Below are 21,385 nucleotides of genomic sequence, written 5' to 3' on the forward strand. Positions count from 1 at the left end.
TTTCCCTCCCCCGCACGACACTCACTTCAGGCTGGGCGGCTGGCATCGAGTCCTCCTGCTCCCTTAATCGCTACCAGTAGCCGTAGCGATCGGCGCCATCAACTCAAAACAATCTGTGCGCATGCAGGGGCGGGGCCTATGGGCAACGACAACTTTGAGAGGGTGCGATGCCGCGCGAGCAGCCTTTCTTCTCACACGAATTCCCATGGTACCTGAACCTGTTACTGAAAAGGGAGCGCATGTGTGTACTCCTGTCCTCACTCGAGAGCGTTAGTTTCCTTGTTTGTTTTGGTTCTGTCAATACTACTACTACTACTTGACATTTCTATAGCGCTACTAGGGTTACGCAGCGCTGTACAATTTAATAAAAGAGGGCGAAAAGACAAGTTAGGGTAGTCTAGGTTTCTTGAATAGTGGTTAGGTGCCAAAGGTGACACTGAAGAGATGGGCTTTGAGCAAGGATTTGAAGATGGGCAGGGAAGGGGCCTGGCGTATGGGCTCAGGGAGTTTATTCCAAGCATGGGGTAAGGCATGTAAGTCCTCTTATCGCTCCCTGCTGGTGTGTTCAACTGCATATGCTCTGATTTTCGGTTTCACAAAAAATAAGAAAATGTGAGACTAGAGATTGTTATAAATGACTAGGAACATGTTTCTGAGATGTCTTGCGATCAAATTATAAATCTGAAGGTTTGCAGTAGGTTAGAGGTGAGTAAATATGTCATTTATTTTGAGAAACCCAGGTTATTTGCTGCGACCTTTCCTTAAAATATTGAAGAATTTTTGAAGTCTGAGCTTGAATACTAGTGTTCCCAGACCTACTATCAAATTCAAAAGGAAATTGTGGCACGCTGCACATTGGATTTCAGGAGAGGTGCTGACTCTGAGGCAGGTTTTATATTATAAGTGAAAATAAAATAATATTTTGTTTCATGCAGATCTCTTTTGTTTAAACATAACTAAATGGGCTATAAGCCCCTAATGCAGTCCATTGGTTTTCTTATATTTTGTTTGTGATGACTTATACTGTGCCAATAGAAAACTCTCCTGACAATGTCAGACCAATTGCCCAACATACTTCCACCACTTCTATATTTATTTATTTTATTCAGAACGGAACACGAAAAAAACTAACCAACCGCAACAAAACCGCAGACAGCAAACCCAGGGGGGGCCTCTGGATTGATCTGTTGGGACTAATGGAAAGAAAATTATCAGGTAAGAATTAATTTTTCCTTCCATGGCGTCCCACAGATCAATCCAGAGACTTGTGGGATGTACCCAAGCAGTCCTCAAGTAGGGCGAGACACCCCCAACCTGGCAGAAATCACCGACGAGCCAAACAATGCATCTTGACGAGCTACCACATCCACCCGATAATGATGAGTTAATGTACTGACCGAAGCCCATGTAGCTGCCCTGCAGATATCTTCCAGAGAAACCAAACGGGACTCTGCATAGGAGGAAGCTTGAGCTCGCGTAGAATGAGCACAAACCTGCAAAGGGACTTGCTTGCCCAATGCCACGTATGCCGAAGAGCAGGCTTCCCGCAACCAACGGGGGCTATGGTGTCCTTGGACACCATATGACCCTTCTTAGTGCCTACAAAAAGGACGAAGAGATGGTCAGAAAGACGAAATTCATTCATCACCTCTAAATACCTGAGATGCCCAAGTACATCCCACAGAACCTCCGTTTTAAACTGCATCAGTTCGAGCTTTTGGATGGGCTTCCAAAGTTGCTAATTGAAGTCTCATGTCTGAACAAAAATATAGCTGTTAATTTATGGTATAATCATTTTTAATGCAATTACAACGAAACAATCCAACCTCACAGAAATCTCGGATAAAATAATCACTGCCATGAACATCCTAACATCCTGGGCCAACGCTTTCAAGATGAAATTGAACAAAGAAAAAACTCAATGTCTAATCCTTTCATCACAACACTCTACCCTGCTCCCAACTACCCTGAACACCCCAGACGTTACAATCCCAATATCTGACAATCTAAAAATCCTAGGAGTAACATTAGACAAACACTTAACCTTAGACACTCATGCAAAAGCCACGACAAAGAAGATGTTCAACATGATGTGGGTACTGAAAAGAGTGAAATCATTCCTCACACAGAAAACTTTCCGCAACCAAGTGCAATCCACAGTACTTACCCATGCCGACTACTGCAACAGCATCTTCATCGGTTGCAAAGCCTAAATCATGAAACAACTCCAAACTGCCCAAAACACAGCAGCAAGACTTATTTTTGGAAAATCACGATTCGAAAGCGCAACACCACTTTGAGTAAAGCTACATTGGCTCCCTATCAAGGAACGAATAAACTTCAAAGCCCACACTATGATCCACAAGATTCTCAATGGCGAATCTCCAAGCTATATGTCCAACCTGATCAATCTTCCAGCGAGGAACCGGTCCATCTCTTCTCGAACATATCTCAATCTTCATCTTCCCAACTGTAAAGGCTTCAAATACAAAACCTACTACGCATCCAACTTCTCTGTCATAGGCAGCCAACTCTGGAATGCCTTACCTCGACATATCCAAAAAAACAGCAAACACCTACCCTTTCGAAAGCTGCTGAAGACTTACCTATTCAAACAAGCCTACCCAAACGACCCTACAAAGTCTCGTACCTAACCCACACCACAATTCCTCTCCCCAAATCTCATACTATTGTCCACTCTTTTTAACTGTGTTATCGCCATGATACTATGTACCATACTTTGTATTATCTCTGTGATACTATGTACCATACTTTGTATTATCTCTGTGATACTATGTACCATACTTTGTAAGCCGCACTGAACCTGCTATTGAGCGGGAAAGAGCGGGGTATAAATGCCACAAATAAATAAATTTTACAGTTTAATTCAAACTAAACCTGCCACACCTGGATATAGATATTCGAATGAAATAATATACAAGATATTTTTAATCATGTAGCAATAGTATAAAGAATGACTACTTCAGCCTAACATGAAACAATATAAACAGGGGTAATATTTTCAGTGATAAGTTACCATTGACACTCTGAGTGACAATCCACATGATCTGCACGATTTAAGAGAACCAAAACATTAAAAAAAAAACCAAGATAAAATAGTCATTTTAGACAAATACCCAAAATACATAAAACTAAAAAAATAATTGCTTCATCAATAAACAGCAATAATCCAACTGAAGGTGGAAATATGGGAGTAAAGTGACATAGAATACAGTTAATTACTTGTGTGTGTCAAGTTCTCAAAGTATCATAATTATTAAGTATGATCTCAGAGAAATAATAGGCTCATATGTGCTATGTAACATATAAAAGTAGCAAACATGGGGCTAATATAACACTGTAAAGGAAAGTTAGAACTGGAGACAGATACCTACATTACTGGATAAAATATCACGAGCTGATCTTAGAACACTTTCTCCTCTCTTTATGTCCATATTTACTAAAACTTAGCATCCACTAGCAGACGAAAGCATGCACTAGGGGGTCCTTTTACAAAGGCATATTACTGTTTTTAGTATGTGCTAATGATTAGCACACACTAAACACTAGAGACACTCATAAAAACACATGGGCATCTCTAACATTTAGCGCATGCTAAAAACACTAGCACACCTTTGCAAAAGGACCACTAAGTGCTCCATGGCCCATAGGAATAAATTGGAACATGCAACATAGTGCCCACTACGCTTTATTAAGTATTGCCCTTACTGTTTAAAATAAGGCATAGACAAGATAAAATATGTCAGAAAGTGCAACCAAGCCATCAACTGACAGTGAACAGTAGAGAGATTCATTATCCCAACTTCCAAAACATAACTTTACTCCGAGCACCTTTTCAAAAAAATTAAATGGGGGTATAAAAGCAGGAGAAAAGCAACAATCAGTAGAAACAAGAGTTAACAAGGTGCAGGAAGGAAGTCCAGCTAACCAAATATTGTATCTTGCCTTGTTAACAGGAATAAGAATGTACCACAAACCACATGAAAGTGTACCACAAACTGTGACCGCTAGACTTCAGCTCCGTTACTGAGATTTGGAAAACCTTACTATCAACTCAGGCACATAACACTACATGCAGGAGCAAATAATTAACTAATTCCAAGAATATTAGATTTTTTTTTTTTTTTTGCTGTTTTTAACACACATATTTGGGCAAACATCTCATAAATAGTCCATTAATCCTATTTTTGTTCTTCCAATTAAAGCAATACCCACACAACTATTTTCTTCCACATGCATGGGAGTTAAAGGAAGCAAGCATAATTTGACAATTTTTATCTGCTAACTGATCACCACTGGAACTACTAAAACTGTGCAAATATTTTTGCTGTATGTTTTATTAATTTGTTTAATCCTCTTCTGAAAAATAAAAAAAAACAGCAAAGCAAAAAACACACAACAAAAACCACTCTACAGGACACATGCAATATTAAAAGAGTAACAAATATTACAGAAAGATTAAAATAAATCTATTATAAAATAAAACACACTTAAAAACTGTATCCATTATTGATCCTCCATCCACAAGAACACAAGCAAAGCCCCTCCCTCTTCAGATCAAACTGGAATACTATTCTTGGCCTGTTACTGGTTAAGATTACTCAGCCCTTTCTTGACGTCTGATCTGAAGGACTGACAACAGCACAATAGGGAGAGCTGATGTACTACCATTCAATCCCACAAAACTATTTGGACCCTAAGCAATGTTAAGGATCCAACCTCCTTCAATTAAAAAAAAGAAATCCTTAAAAAATGCCAATTATAAACTCAAGTACTCACTGGATGTAGAGGGTGTTATGTGGGGGGGGGGGGTATAATTATGATATAATAAGGAGAAAATGATGATTTATTGATACTCTGTTTCATATCCCAAACTGTTGAGGTTTATAGTTCAATTGGTTTATTATGTATTAGGCTTATGTAATTTTGTAGACATTTTCTTACTAACCACCAACAAAAACTGTTTTTTAAAATAAAATTCAAACTCTGGTATTCCTTTTTATTCTGCTCTATGGAAACAGTCACCTAATGCTAATGTACAATGATGAAAACACAGATTTGTGCTTGGATGTCAGCTTGAAGATCTCCACAAATGCAAGCAGAAAAAGACCTAAGTAATTGAGGCCTCAGTAACAATAATATTTTGTTTCCATATTGTTAAAATACTTAAAATCCAGTAATCACTGCTTTTGGATTAGACCCTTCATATTAAATATAGTAATTTGGTCAAGGAACAATCAGATAAGTAAACTCGTATTCCAATATGCTAAAAATACAATCTACATGGGTTTACTTCATGGAAGATTTAACACTGTCACAACTAAATCCAAACAAACTTCCAGTAATTAACTATGGTAGTAAGAATACTCGAGTAATTAAGTTCCTTCACCACTTCCCTCTTCATTGAAAAAAAAAGTCAAAGAAAATAAGGATATCAGACTAGATTGGAATCTGTTAACTAATATAGGGCTAGAATAAAACTGAATTTAAATCATTGGGGAAGTAAATAAAAATCACACTGGCCACAAGATAAAAAGGGGCCCTTTTACAAAGATGCACTGAAAATACGGCCTGCAGTAGTGAAGATGCATGTTTTGGGAGCGCAGAATCATTTTTTCAGCGCACCAGTAAAAAAAATGCCTTTTTAAAATTTTTGCCGAAAATGCACGTGAGGCAAAATGAAAATTGCCTTGCGTCTATTTTGGGTCTGAGACCTTACCGCCAGCCATCGATCTAGCGGTAAAAGTGTCACGCGGTAACCAGGCGGTAATTAGGGCCGCCGAGAGACTGGGCCAGGCCCGGGACAATGCCGCCGGGCCCTCTGCACTGACCTTAAGCACCTCACCTTCGAAAGCGCAGCAAGCAGCGGCAGACCACTCCGTCCTTCTGTGTCCCGCCCTCGTGGAAGTTACGTCAGGCGAGGGCGGGACACGAAAGGAAGGAGTGGTCCCCCGCTGCTTGCTGCGCTTTCGAAGGTGAGGCGCTTAAGTTCAATGCCAGGGAGTGACGGAGAGCGGGCGGGCCAGGCGGTGCCCCCCCCAGAGGCCCGGGCCTGGGGAATTTTGTCCCCCGTACCCCCCTCTCGGTGGCCCTGGCGCTAATGACTTGCATGTGTCAAATGCACACATCTAAAAATAAAAGTTATTTTTCAGACTCTGCAAAAATGACATTACTGCAAGAGCCACACGGTAGCCGGGCGGTAACTCCATTTTGGGGCGCGTGTAGACGCTTACATGGCTTAGTAAAAGGGCCCCAAAGTTTGTCAGCTTTTCTAACAGTAGCAGCTTAAGTCAGTCTCCTTCACACAGCCCCAGTACACACAGGAGTTCAGCACCGATTTTCTTCACCTTGCTCCTTCGCCCGAGAAGTAAGCAAACGTTTACACCTTCCTATTTCATGCAGGTTAACCGTACCCACCGCAAACAAAGTTGAGGAATGTCCAGTTCAGCTGGGCACAGACCGTCCTGGGGTTTCTCCGAGGCATCAGTTAATTGAGCTTCCAGACAGGTACAGCTACTTTGATCACTCAAGTAAGGTAACAGTCATCTCACATCCTAGCAAAATTTCCAAAATCATGCACTGGAGAAATGTGTTTAACCTAGCACACAACATAGTCACATTAATATTTTCACTACGACTCCATAAGTTCGACGGTTCAATTCAAAATATAGGATCCAAAACGCATTTTCCCTGTAAAACAGAGTTTTCATTGCAATTCCTACTCCTTTTATTCCTAAATAGCACTCACAAAGGGTCATAATTCACATTGGCTAAATGTGATGAACTCCTCAATTTTCCTCGTGCTCCGAGAGCCAAATGCCACGAAAAGGTTACGAAGCAAGTAACAAAACACAAGAAACAAGACTCCAGAATCAATTCGTCGTCAAACGCTACAATGTAGGACAACATCTCAGCAGAAGCACCACTAATCATCAATTTCGAACCTGCGTTTCAGAAAAAAAAAAAGAAAAATCAATACTTAGTATCTTCTCTTCACCTGAAAGAAACGAACCAGGAAAGGCGATCAAAAGTGGGGCTTCAGCTATAAATCTCCTCCCACTAAACCTGATCCCTTGCTTAATTACACAACAGAGGGGGAAAAAAAGGTTGTCATTTTCTTGCAGCCTGCTGACCGCCTTGTTAACAGCCTAACCCCCAACTCGGATTTGATGCGAGCAGCGACTCTCAACCATTCATTCCCAGGACCGAGCTTGTTCCCCCCTCCTTCTCCTGCATCATCATCATCACTGGGAATTTGCAGAATCACTATTACCTGAGCCCTGGTTCAGCAACGACAGATGAAGGCTAGATGTGTAAATAAAGATAGTCTATTAAATAACACGTAGCAAATAACGTCTACGATGCAAATGAAAAAAAAAAATATATATATATTGAGTGACAAGGCCAGAACACAGCTCAGATCAATGTGAAACTGGAGCAACAATAGCACTTGCACCTTTTTGCACTCTCATTTTCTCGTGCTTTTTTTTTTAAATGCAAAACACATTGCAGGAATTCTCTCCTACGTCCATGTGGGACCTGGTGCTTCAAATTCACATGTCATTTCTGCAAGCCAGGGATTGGGGGTGGGGGCCACTCTCTCACCCCCGCGTGCACAGCAGACCTGCAGAGAGGCTCAGGTGAGGTGCGTGTGAGTCACAGTGGGCAGAGGTGGCGCGCGGAGGGGGAGAGAGAGCGGCGGTGACACGATGATGCCAGGCAGGCGCGCGAGCCCCCGGCGCACCGCACATGCAACTTACTTTCCAATCACCTCGCATAGCTCATACACATCCTCGAAGAGCACGTCGTCGTCGGCCATGGTCCAGGCGAGGGATATTGCCAGAGATATTAAAAAAAAAATGCACGAAAATATTTCCTTGTTTCGGTTGGTGGAGAAGAAGAAGAAGACAAAAAAAAAAAAGGGTTAAATCCGTGGTTTGTAGGCAACGTTCTATTCTCCTCAGCGAAAGGCTCCGGGGGGGGGGGGGGGGGTTGATCTTCCTGGGCCGCGCCTCCCCCCTCTCTCCCTCCGGCTCCTAATTCCAGCGAGGCTCCGGCGGGGAGGGGGAGAGAGAGGGATTCCTCCTGTCGCTCGTTAACGGGGTGGCAACGAAGACATGGATTCACCCAAAGAAGAAAGAAAATAAATTAATCAAACACCGCGGTCCAATCAGAAACACACAAAAAAAAAAAACCCCAGAGAGCGCGTTGAGGGCAGAGGCGGCGGCGGCGGCCGCTCTCTACCGGCTCCTCTTCCCCGCCCTGGCCGGGGTCGGGAGCGCGTTGAGGGGCAGGGACAGTGGTGCGCCAGCTCGCGCCGTGCGCGTGCACTATTCAACTGGTCCCGCTTGGGGGGGGGGCGCGCGCGGACACGCACACACACACCCTGCGTGACTGCGGGATCCCTCCTCCTCCTCAGTCAGTAGGAAAAAAAAAAAAAAACGTCAATTCAGGCGCGAGAAAGGACAGGTGAGGCGGCTCCGCCGCCACTAAGCGCAGGGCAGTTTACGCTCGCGCTCTAGCCGGCCAATCCGTTTCTTCGGCGGCTCTACTGAAGCGATGCTGGCCCCGCCTTCTTCCCTGCACCCCGCCCACCGGTGGAATTACAGTATAGCGGAGTGGGAGTGGGGGTATACACGTAGAGAGAGCTAGAGCGTGAGTCCTGCTTGTGACGTTATCGCGCAGAGGCGTGGTTTGGTATTCCGAGGATCCGTTCTTCTCTCTTCTCTACGTGGCTCTTTGTGTTGTGTATCGTGGTGGAGAATGTAGGAGCATGAGGCCCATTGAAACCTGAACTATCGCAACATAGAAGGGGTGAAAGGTTTACCTTGTCCTGCTGCAATAGCATATTCCATCCTCCTGGATTTTCCCTGCCGACATTTGTTTGTACCTGAAAATTCTGTGGCAGTCTCAGGTACAGCATGTGCCAGCTTTGTGGGTGGTTGACAATCCCCAATATTTTTAACATCATAACACAACTACAAAGCACAAAATTCAGTATCACTTTAAAATAGGGCTCTTCTAAAGTGAGTTAGGCCCTACATTTAGAGTGTATTTTGTGCTATTTTTCCTCTTTACCGCATGCTAATGATGCATCAATTTAAAAAAAATATTATTTGAAGGCCGCACATCATCTGCAGAGAATGGGTGTGGAAGTATTAACCAGCTAGTGTGTGTTGGGATTAACATGCACTAACTGGTTAATGCAGAGTTAATATGGGAGAACTTAGCACCTCCTAAATAGGAAGCGGTAAGTGTACCTACATTAACTTTCTCCAGTTATTATTGCGAACATGCGCATGACCTGAAAATGTACAAAAAAGTGCTGCATTAAATCTGGTCTTAGTACCAGGGAAAGTCCCGCATTTGCGCACACCAAGGCCAGATTTCTTTCAGCACAGTTTAGTAGAAGTTCTATGTTTGGAAAGGAGGGTTACCTATATTTTCTTAAAGGCATGTAAGTTATATTCTCCGAGGACAAGCAGGCTCACATATTCTCACAAGTGGGTGATTCTGAATCTCATTGCCTGGTCTGGTATTTACCAAAGCTAAATGAAAGCTTTGTGTAGCGCGAGCCACGCTCCACTGTGCATGTGAACGTTGTTTCCTCAGTTTTTCTTTTTCCGCGTGAGGAGAAGGTGTTTTCTTTTGTCATCTCATTCACTCGGTCTTAGCTATTTTTTGTGCTTGTTATTTTTTCAGATCTTAGTTGTGTTCCTGGTGTTGGAACCTCTTCTTTTCCTTTAATTTCTTTACAGTTATTTTTGTCCAGTTTTAAGTTTTCTTTGTTTTTCCATCATCAGGCCACTTTTAAACCCTGACTTCTGCGGGGACTTTTTCTTCCTTTTTTTTTTTTATCCATGCCTTACCCTTTTTCAGGTGCCATCACGTCTGTAAGCATGGCTGCTACTAGACCCATACAAACTGGGAGCAGTGAAGCATCGAGTGGGTCTCCACCTGCCTCGAGGCCTCCTGCTGTTCAAGGCCCCTGGGACCGTCCATCGATGGACCCGACCCAGAGATGACATGAGGATTCAACGTCATCCTCTTCAGCATCGAGGAGCCTTTGTGACAATCTTTGGGCTGGAGCTCAGGGGCGTTGAAGGATTCCGCACCCAAGAAGCAGCGGCGCCAGGAGGACTGTTCCCCCTTCATTCAGGAGGTACCGATTCGCCTTTCTCCTAGCAGCTGCGATCCAGCTTTTCCCGGTGTCGGCCCTCAATGAGCGCATCCAGGCCTTATACTCCGTGCTTCTAGATGGCCTTATGCAATGATGTGCATCAGCATCAGGGGTTCTTGCAACTACCCTGCCTCCCGTTGCGGCCCTGCTTGGCTCTCTGCGATGCGGCCACTGGCACCACTTGTATCCCCGGTGTCGACTGCCATCCAAGCTGGCACTCCCTCGACATCCGTGGAGAAAGCTTCGCCAGAGTCGACTTCTCGACACTGCTCTTGAAGACATGGTTCCTCGGCACCGAGCAGATTCGGCCTCGACAATCCTTTTGGGAGATTCTGTCTGATACCGAAAAGGAGTGCTCATGGGATTCAGAGGATCCCAGGTATTTTTCCTCGGATGAGTCTTATGGGATTCCCTCTGAACCCTCCCCTCCACCTGCAAGGAGAAAGTCTCCTCCAGAGAGCCTTTCATTTCCATCTTTTGTAAAGGAAATGGCTGATGCCATTCCATTTCCTTTGGAAGTGGAGGATGAGCCCAGGGCCAAGATGCTCGAGGTCCTGGAATACGCACCTCCTCCTAAGGAGGCTGTGACTGCACCTCTCCATGAGGTACTCAAGGAAGTCCTCATCAGGAACTAGGAGTTCCCTCTGTCGGTCCCTGTCCTGTCAAAGAAGATTGATACCCAGTATCGGCTCCACAGTACACCTGGTTTTGATAGGTCTCAGTTGCTTCACAATCCCATAGTGGTGGAATCCACTCTCAAAAGAGTTAGGAGTTCCAGGGACTATTCCTCTGCGTCCCCAGGCAGAGAAGCTAGAACCCTGGATTCTTTTGGGAGGAAGATGTACCAGCCTTCAATGCTCACTTCCCATATACAATCTTACCAGCACTTCTTGAGTGTTTACTTGCAAAACTCATTGCACCAGCTGTTGGACTTGATTGCCACGCTTCCTCCAGAGCAGGCTGAACTTTTTTGCCAATTGGTCAAGCAGCAGAAGGCATGTTGAAAATTCTTGGCCAGGGGCACTTAAACACTTGATGTGGTATCTAGGATCTCTGCGCAAAGTATAGCAATGCACAGACTCTCATGGCTGCGTGTTTCTGACTTGGAACATTCTGTTTAGCAGAGGTTAGCGGATGCCCCTTGCTGGAGGGATAACCTTTTTGGAGAGAAGGTTGAAGAGGTCGCTGACCAAATCAAAAAACACAATAATACCATCTGTTCTGTCTTCAGCCAGGTGCCTTCTGCATCCACCTTCTCAGTTAGGAGGGCGTTTGGCAAGCCAAGGAGGAGTTCCTATTACTATCCTGGGTGTAGGTACAAACCTTTGGCTCGCCAGCCTACTCAGGCTCAGCCGCAGCACACTCATTCACGTCAACAGCGTGTGCCTAAGGCCCCTGCTTCTCGCAAGGGATGAGCTTTTGACTGGCTCCAGCAGAGCATATCCACAGTAAAAGTGTCTGTCCTAGATGACTTGCCGGTCAGGGAGAGGCTGAAATTTTTTCACCAAAGGTGGCCTCTTATAACCTCCGACCAGTGGGTTCTTCAAATAGTCCATCTCAGATACACCCTCAGTTGGCATCTAAAACCTCCAAATTGCCCACCGAAAGCTCATTCATTCAGCTCTCAGCACAGGCAGGTATTGCAGAGGAACTCTCTGCCCTTCTACATGCCCATGCGGTCGAACCCATTCCACCAGGGGAAGAAGGGCAGGAATTCTATTCCAAGTACTTCCTTGTGCAGAAGAAAACAGGGAGTATGCTTCCATCCTAGACCTAAGGACCCTGAACAAATTCCAAGTTCGAGAAAAGTTCCAGATGGTTTTCCTGGGCACCTGCTTGTTCTTGTGGTTGCTTGGAGTGCGAGCGCCTTGCATTTTTTTTTTTCCTGCAGAATATGTTATTTTTTTGTGCAATTTCATTTTTATTTCAGACAATTATATAACGTCACTCAAAAAGTTCATAAACATTATTGAACAAAAAAACATTTCCAAACATACACTAATATATCATTATAATCTTAATAACGATACCCAAATTATGCAATAACAATAATAATAGGGCCGTAAGACCCTTCTTGCAGGATATTAATCCAACAGTCATCTCTACATGCTGAACAACATTAGCACCAAACACTGTCCCCCACAACTATCCCCCCCAATTTTCTCTTGCCCACCCCAACCCATATTTTGTAATCATACATTATGTTAAAACATTCAGTCAGTATTCTCCCACTCCATTTATTGTATGAAGGGTACCAGGTCTCTTCAGATCTGCCCTTTGTCTTTTAAACCAGGACTTTTCATTTGTCATATTGCATCAAGTGTCCAGAATATATATTTTAACACCATGCTGGTCCTTTGTGCTGTATCAGGAGCATTGTTTTATGTTAGAGTCTCAGGCTATATATTGAAATTGCTTCAATGTTTGCTGCATATAAATAGCATTGCAAAGATTAGTTGGTTTTTTGTTTGTTTGTTTTTATAGCCTGGAAATATGTTGCTTTATTTTTTTTTCTCTTGGAGTAATCACCTGATTGGTGTTCTGAATGAGAGCACCCCCTGCTCGCTGACTGGAGCTCTAAGGAGGCCTTTCCATTTTGGGTGCCCTGCCTTGGGGGGACAGGCACCACCTTCATCCCTTGTCTTAAGCAGCAGATTGCCTTGAGCTGCCCTTCCTGCCAATGCATTTACTGTGCGGTAAGTGTCTGCCTTGTGCCATATCCCCAACAGTTACTGCACAGGCTTTGCACAGCACCCTAACATAATAGCCTGGACAAAATGGCCCCTGACAAAATAGTACTACTACTACTACTAATCATTTCTATAGCGCTACTAGATATATGCAATGCTGTACACATCGGCAACCAACCTAGCGAACTATTTCAAGGAAAAAATTATAAAGCTCCAACGCATGATACCAAGCAATACCACTGAGCACACAAGCATCCTTGAATGCTTAGACCCGAAACCTGGGGAATATCCAGCTGATCGATCATGGAGCAACTTTGACTTGATTTCAGTAGACAACTCACACACTGGCTTGAAAAATATGCCAAATCTCAATGCAAACTTGACATCTGCCCTACTAGCCTACTAAAAGCCGCCCCCAAACAATTCACAAAACACCTCACAAACCAAGTAAATTACAGACTCCTAAACGGTCTCTTCCCCACGGACAAAGGAAATATCCTTCTCACTCCACTGCCAAAAGATGCCAAGAAAAGCACAATGGACCTAACCAACTACCGACCAGTTGCTTCGATTCCGCTCATAACAAAACTGATGGAAGGCTTAGAGGGGCATAATTGAACGAAAACGCCTATCTCCATGGGCGTTTATCTCCAAGAACGGGTGCGTGAAGGAGCGGACCGAACCATATTTTGGGAAAAAATAGACGCCCATGTTTTATTCAACAATGTGTGAGCTGGGCGTATTTGTTTTTCAGCGATAATGGAAAATGAAAGCACCCAGCTCAAAAACGAATAAATCCAAGGCATTTGTTCGTGGGAGGGGCCAGGATTCGTAGTGCACTGGTCCCCCTCACATGCCAGGACATCAACCGGGCACCCTAGGGGGCACTTTTACAAAACCAAACAAAAAGGCAAAAGAGCTCCCAGGTGCATAGCACCCTTCCCTTGTGTGTTGAGCCCCCCAAATCCCCCTCAAAACCCACTGCCCACAAGTCTATACCATTACTATAGCCCTAAGGGGTGAAGGGGGCACCTACATGTGGGTACAGTGGGTTTGGGGGGGTTGGGCGACTAATAAGCATTAAGCAGCACAATTGTAACAGGTAGGGGGGATGGGCCTGGGTCCACCTGCCTGAAGTCCACTGCACCCCCTAACAACTCCTCCAGTGACCTGCATACTGCTGTCAGGGAGCTGGGTATGACATTTGAGGGTGAAAATAAAAAGTTGAGAAACTTAATTTTTTGTGGTGGGAGGGGGTTAGTGACCACTGGGGGAGTCAGGGGAGGTCATCCCCGATTCCCTCCAGTGGTCATCTGGTCATTTAGGGCACTTTTTGGGGCCTTATTCGTGAAAAAACAGGGTCCAGGAAAAGTGTCCTAAATTCTAGCTAAAAACGCATACTTTTTTCCCATTATCGGTGAAATGCACCCATCTCTGTTCGGCAGATAACCACGCCCCAGTTCCGCCTTCGCCACACCTCTGACACGCCCCCATCAACTTTGTCCGCATCCGCGACGGATTGCAGTTGAAAACGTCCAAAAATCGGCTTTCGATTATACCGCTTTATTCGTTTTTGTGAGATAAACGTCCATCTCCCGATTTAGGTCGGAACTTGGGCGTTTTTCTCGTTCGATTATAAGCAAGATAGTGACGCAACAATTCACGGAATACCTAACCAAACACTCAATTCTACATGAGTCTCAATCAGGATTTAGATCAAATCATAGTACTGAAACTACTAGTGTCTGCAATGAATTCATTAAAAAAAACAATTGCAACCGGCAAAAACATACTCGTACTACAATTCGACATGTCTAGTGCTTTCGACATGGTAGATCATGGAATATTACTACACCTGCTAGAATACTTTGGAATCGGAGGCCAGTTCTCAAATGGTTCAAAGGATTCCTCACCACCAGACCCTACCAAGTAACAACGAATAATGACAGATCACCACCTTGGACACCGGAATGTGGAGTTCCTCAGCCTCAGGGATCCCCCCTTTCGCCAACTATTTTCAACCTTATGATGATACCACTGGCCAAACTTCTAGCCAACCAGAACTTTAACCCCTACATATACGCGGATGATGTCACGATCCACATCCCGTTCAAAAGTAACTCAAACGAAATAACCAACGAGATCAACCAGAGCCTCCAAATCATGCACTCTTGGGCGGACTCATTCCAGTTAAAACTGAACGCAGAAAAAACTTAATGTCTAGTTCTCACTTCCCAATACAACACAATCAACTACCCTACCATAACCACACCATACTGCACACTCCCTATTTCAGGAAATCTGAAAATTCTTTTAGTCACTATTGATCGATACCTCACACTCGATACCCACGTGAAGAATACAACGAAAAAAATGTTCTACTCGATGTGGAAACTCAAGAGAATAAAACCTTTTTTCCCAATAAACATCTTCCGTACTCTAGTACAGTCATTAGTAATAAGTCATCTGGACTACTGTAACACTTTGTATGCAGGCTGTAAAGAACAGACCATTAAAAAACTCCAAACAGCCCAGAACACCGCAGCCAGACTCATCTTTGGAAAAACTAAATATGAGAGGGCGAAACCTCTAAGAGAGAAACTTCATTGGCTACCACTCAAGGAACGAATCGAGTTCAAGATCTGCACGACCGTCCACAAAATCATCCACGCAGACGCCCCACTCTATATGTTAAACCTAGTGGACCTACCACCTAGAACACCAAAAGATTGGCCCGCAAATTCCTCAATCTGAACTTCCCCAGCTGCAAAGGAATTAAATACAAACAGGCATGCGCTACTACTTTTGCGTATAAAAGCACACAGATCTGGAACGCATTACCCATGACCCTGAAAAATATGGACAACCTAACCAGCTTTTGCAAATCTTTGAAGACACATCTCTTCAACAAAGCCTACGAAAGACATCCTTAATAAATCATTCCTCAAATCACTCAGGTGCATTAAAAACACTTCTCACAACACCTTTCTAGCACCTTGCATCTAAATCACTTACCTTCAGCTTATTATCGACTGTATTTAAGATCATGTAATGATTGCATCATAACAACACTCTGTAAGCCACATTGAGCCTGCAAAAAGGTGGGATAATGTGGGGTACAAATGCAATAAATAATAATAATTATATGCCTCTGTAACAAAATGTTACGTCCCTCACCTGTTCGACGCTCCTCCCGGCTAAGTCATTTCTCAGCTCCATCTAAAAGGGACAAGGTTCAGTCTTAGGAAAGTCTGTTTCAGTTTCCTAAGTCTGGCAGCCATCATCCGGCTTGGAGCAAGGGCAGCAGCCATCTTGGCTAGCTCAGGAGGGGGCAGCCATCTTGTATAAATGAGAACAGGAAGGAACTCCATATTTGGTCTTGGGAGGATCTCCTATGGGGGCAGCCATGTTGGATTCACCTGAGTTTGGTTTGCTCAGATTGCTTCACTATTTAAAGCACTGCCTCCAGGCCTTCATTGCTTTGGCCTCAATTGTTCTGAGGAGTTGCTGTTGAGTGCTGTTCATTGACTATTGTCTGTCCCTGGTTTCCTGTGTACCGGACCTTGGCTAGTTTTCTTGGATTTTGCTTGTTTGCTGCCTGCCTTGACCCTGGACTGCTTTTGATTATTCTTTCCTTTTGGTGTTCTGGTTCTGGACTGTGTCTATTCTCTGCCATCCTGGTCAGCGGCTGTGCAACCCCGCCAGTTCCAGAAGTCCTGGTGGCCACCTGCAGCTGGGAGCTCAACTCTCGGTGAACGGTGGTCGCTTCCCAGGTGAAGCTAGAGGTTGTCTGGCTGCCTGACCGAGTGTGGCATCACTCCATCTCAGCCATGCTCAGTCGGGGCACAGGGGCTCACTATTACCGGGTCATAACACAAAATAACTTCACAAAAATAAAAAGTATCATAAAAACTTTATTGAATAACATAAGCAAATGCCATCTACCATCAGAATTCATTCATGTCGTACTTTACATGTAGTTTAATTCATGCTAAACTATAGAACTAGGATATACTAAAATTCTCTAGACAGATTATGAGCCATACTTTTAAGGAAGGTAGTAATATCATGAGCGTTATGAGCTGGAACAAGTGCCTGTAAATGTTTTTCAAATTGTATGTACTTGGACTTAGAAGACTTTTGACTGCCGAATTCTAGCATGATAATGAGGCAGTTCTATTTCAGTGCGATCTTGTTTCTTCCTAAAATGATTTAAGTTTAAATATAGAGGGATGGTGACAGTCAGTGGTTTCCTGAAACCATCAATTCCATGCTTCTATAGAGCTGTTCATATGAAGTAAACCATCCAACATACAGTCACGTACATTCCAAGTTGCAGCATCATAGTGAGGCTCCGCTCTGAGGTTTCGCAGCTGCCGCCCAATGAAAGTGCGCTCCCAGTAATTAGTTACCAGAGTTATCTCAGGAGGACAAGTTTCAACGATGTTCTCAAACCCCACTGGGATGTTGTCTATTGGTTGGAAACTCAATGCAAGCAGCATCTTTATGTTAATCCGGATTACTTTATTGTCTCATTAAGCATGTGATAAACCGCTATCCTGCACCTTCCTCCAAAGACACTGCCCTAAAAGAAATAGACATATAGTTAAAGGAAAGGCTGAAAACACTTTTGACACCACATTCTGACTCACTTTCTCAAAGTCAGATAGGATGCTAAGGGGCTCATTTTCACAGCACTTAGACTTACGAAGTTCTAAAGGTTACTATCCTGCTTATTTTCGAAGGAGATCGCCGGCCAAATCGGTATAATCGAAAGCCGATTTTGGCCGGCGCCAACTGCTTTCCGTCGCGGAGCCAGCCAAACTTCAAGGGGGCGTTTCGGCAGGGTACAGAAGGCGGGACGGGGGCGTGGTTACGAGATGGCCGGCTTCACCCAATAATGGAAAAAAGATGGCCGGCTCTGACAAGCATTTCGCCGGCTTCACTTGATCCATTTATTTTTAGGACCAAGCCTCAAAAAAGTGCCCCAATTGACCAGATGACCACTGGAGGGAATCGGGGATCACCCCCCCCCCCCTTACTCTCCCAGTGGTCACCAACCCCCTCCCACCCAAAAAAAAAACAAACCACATTTTTGTGCCAGCCTGAAATATCATACCCAGCTCCCTGGCAGCAATATGCAAGTACCTGGAACAGTTTTTTATGGGTGCAGTGCAATTCAGGCAGGTGGACCCAGGCCCATCCCTCCCCCTACCTGTTAGACTTGTGGTGGTAAATGGGAGCCCTCCAACCCCCCCAAAACCCATTGTACCCACATGTAGGTGCCCCCTTCACCCCTTAGGGATATGGTAGTGGTGTAGTTGTGGAGAGTGGGTTTTGGGGGGGGATTTGGGGGGCTCAGCACCCAAGGTAAGGGAGCTATGCACCTGGGAGCAATTTTTGAAGTCCACTGCAGTGCCCCCTAGGGTGCCCGGTTGGTGTCCAGGCATGTCAGGGGGACCAGTGCACTACAAATGCTGGCTCCTCCCACAACCAAATACCTTGCATTTGGCCGGGTTTGAGATCGCCGGCATTAGTTTCCATTATCTCCGGAAACCAATGCCAGCCATCTCTAAAGCCAGCCCAAATGCTGAGATTTGGCCGGCTCCAACCGTATTATCGAAACAAAAGATAGCCAGCTATCTTTTTCGATAATACGGTTCGGGCACCGCTTTACGGCGCCGACCATATAGATGGCCGGCGCCATTCGATTATGCCCCTCCACGCAACTTTGTAAGTCTAAGTGCTTTGAAAATATGCCTCTAAGAGGGGCATTTTTGATCATCCAGAATCCAAATAGGAAATATGGAGGGGCATAATCGAACGGAAACGTCTATCTCCATGGGCGTTTATCTCCGAGAACGGGTCCGTGAAGGGGCGGACCGAACCGTATTTTCGAAAAACATGGACGTTTATCTTTTTTTGAGCTGGGCGTTTTTGTTTTTCAGCGATAATGGAAACCGAAAACGCCCAGCTCAAAAACGAATAACTCCAAGACATTTATTCGTGGGAGGGGCCAGGATTCGTAGTGCACTGGTCCCCCTCACATGCCAGGACACCAACCGGGCACCCTAGGGGGCACTTTTACAAAAACAAAAAACAAGGTAAAACAGCTCCCAGATGCATAGCACCCTTCCCTTGGGTGTTGAGCCCCCCAAATCCCCCTCAAAACCCACTGCCCACAAGTCTACACCATTACTATAGCCCTAAGGGGTGAAGGGGGGCACCTACATGTGGGTACAGTGGGTTTGGGGGGCGGTTTGGAGGGCTCCCATTTACCAGCACAAGTGTAACAGGTGGGGGGGGGGGGGATGGGCCTGGGTCCACCTGCCTGAAGTCCACTGCACCCCCTAATAACTGCTCCAGTGACCTGCATACTGCTGCCAGGGAGGTTGGTATGACATTTGAGGGTGAAAATAAAAAGTTGTGAAACAGCATATTTTGTGGTGGGAGGGGGTATGTGACCACTGGGGGAGTCAGGGGAGGTCATCCCCGATTCCCTCCAGTGGTCATCTGGTCATTTAGGGCACTTTTTGGGGCCTTATTCGTGGAAAAACAGGGTCCAGGAAAAGTGCCCTAAATTCTTGCTAAAAACGCATATTTTTTTTCCATTATCGGCGAAAGGCGCCCATCTCTGATCGCCCGATAACCACGCCCCAGTTCCGCCTTCGACACGCCCCCATCAACTTTGTCCGCATCCGCGACGGAGTGCAGTTGAAAACGTCCAAATTCGGCTTTCGATTATACCGCTTTATTCGTTTTTGTGAGATAAACGTCTATCTCCCGATTTGGGTCACAATATAGGCGTTTTTCTATTTCGATTATAAGCAGGATGGTCATTTTAAAAACCGCAAAATGTCATTTTTGTTTTCAAAAATACCATTAGTAACAAGGTTTTGTGCTCTGTGCATTTATTTTTTCAGGCCGTTTTTGGGAAAAAAAAAAAGGCAAGTGAAAAATGTAGAAAATCAAGCCATTGTGATGTAGGAGAGGCCAGCATTTTTAGCAGACTTGCCCCCCAGACATCCCAGGAGAGCAATGGGGTACCCTATGGGGCACTGCTGAGGACTTCATATAAATGCTCACAGGTACACATCTCACCGTTGCTCTCTTATCTTGTCTGTTCAGCCCTCCAAAACCTACTACCCCCAACTGTATACCACTATAATAGACCTTATGGGTGAAGGGGGCACCTATATGTGGGTACAGTGGGTTTCTGGGGAGTTTTGGGGGGGGCTCACAGTTTCAACCAGAAGTGCAACAGGTAGGGGGAAGTATGGGCCTGGGTCTACCTGTCTACAATACAGTGCACCCTCCACTCCATTACTCCAAGAATCTGCATGCTACTCTAATGGTCCCAAAAAACAACAAGGCAGACGATCCGCAAAATCCAGTTCTGGAACTGTTTGCCAGAGGAGATGGTAACAGCGGTTAGCACATCTGGATTTAAAAAAAGGTTTGGATTAATTCCTGGAGGAAAAGTCCATAGTCTGCTATTGAGACAGACATGGGACTTGTAGTATGGTGTGTTGCCACGATTTGGGTTTCTGCCAGGTACTTGTGACCTGGCTTGGCCACTGTTTGGAAAACAGGATAGTGGACTAGATGGACAATTGGTCTGACCCAGTATGGCTACTCTTATGTTCTTATATATTGATCTACAGAAAGTATGTGAAAACACCAAGCACAAACTCGTGCATAAACATACTCAGAGCTTTACTGTACGATAACAGAACAAATTCTCAGGACTCAAAGAGAATCAACCTTATCTGTGAAATGGCGGCACTGTAAATATTACACCAGACCTTAAAACCCCAATACACTATCCAGTGAGAAAACAGAACAAACAGGACTGCTACAGATCTGCACACAGAAACTACAAATATGAAACGAAGAATCACAGCCCAGTAATATGAAGGCAAAAAACTAAACTGGAAACCTCAAGGAGTCAGACTCTGCATATGGAGCAATACTAGAGGAACAGAAATGGAAATGCAAGATACCAGAAATGCATATTTCCCAAAGCTGACAACAACACAGGAAAAGGACGACCTGACACAGGAATCACGTCCCTCTTGGAATGATACAGGGGCACTTCCCTTACACATCACCTCCTTATTCGTTTTCAGAGTTCCTTCCTACATGCTGTTAAATGTAGTACCAAGATATTTATTTTTATTTTATTTTATTTGTTGCATTTGTATCCCACATTTTCCCACCAATTTGCAGGCTCGGTGTGGCTTACAGTGGGGGAAATAAGTATTTGATCCCTTGCTGATTTTGTAAGTTTGCCCACTGACAAAGACATGAGCAGCCCATAATTGAAGGGTAGGTTATTGGTAACAGTGAGAGATAGCACATCACAAATTAAATCCGGAAAATCACATTGTGGAAAGTATATGAATTTATTTGCATTCTGCAGAGGGAAATAAGTATTTGATCCCTCTGGCAAACAAGACCTAATACTTGGTGGCAAAACCCTTGTTGGCAAGCA

At 44.5% G+C, this 21,385-nt stretch overlaps 1 protein-coding gene across 4 annotated transcripts in view; it reads right to left on the minus strand.

Moving 5' to 3' along the window:
- CASK (calcium/calmodulin dependent serine protein kinase) overlaps positions 1 to 8,004 on the minus strand; it is a 541,831-nt gene extending 533,827 nt beyond the window's left edge. For all 4 annotated transcript variants that reach the window (XM_030202350.1, XM_030202349.1, XM_030202348.1 and 1 more), the window contains exon 1: positions 7,782 to 8,004. In XM_030202350.1, coding sequence (XP_030058210.1) covers positions 7,782 to 7,840 — 59 coding nt within the window. In that variant the 5' untranslated portion in view covers positions 7,841 to 8,004. The remainder of the gene's footprint in view (positions 1 to 7,781) is intronic.
- Positions 8,005 to 21,385: the final 13,381 nt, after the last annotated feature.

The sequence above is a fragment of the Microcaecilia unicolor genome, chromosome 4 (assembly GCF_901765095.1).
Source record: "Microcaecilia unicolor chromosome 4, aMicUni1.1, whole genome shotgun sequence".
NCBI lineage: Eukaryota > Metazoa > Chordata > Amphibia > Gymnophiona > Siphonopidae > Microcaecilia > Microcaecilia unicolor.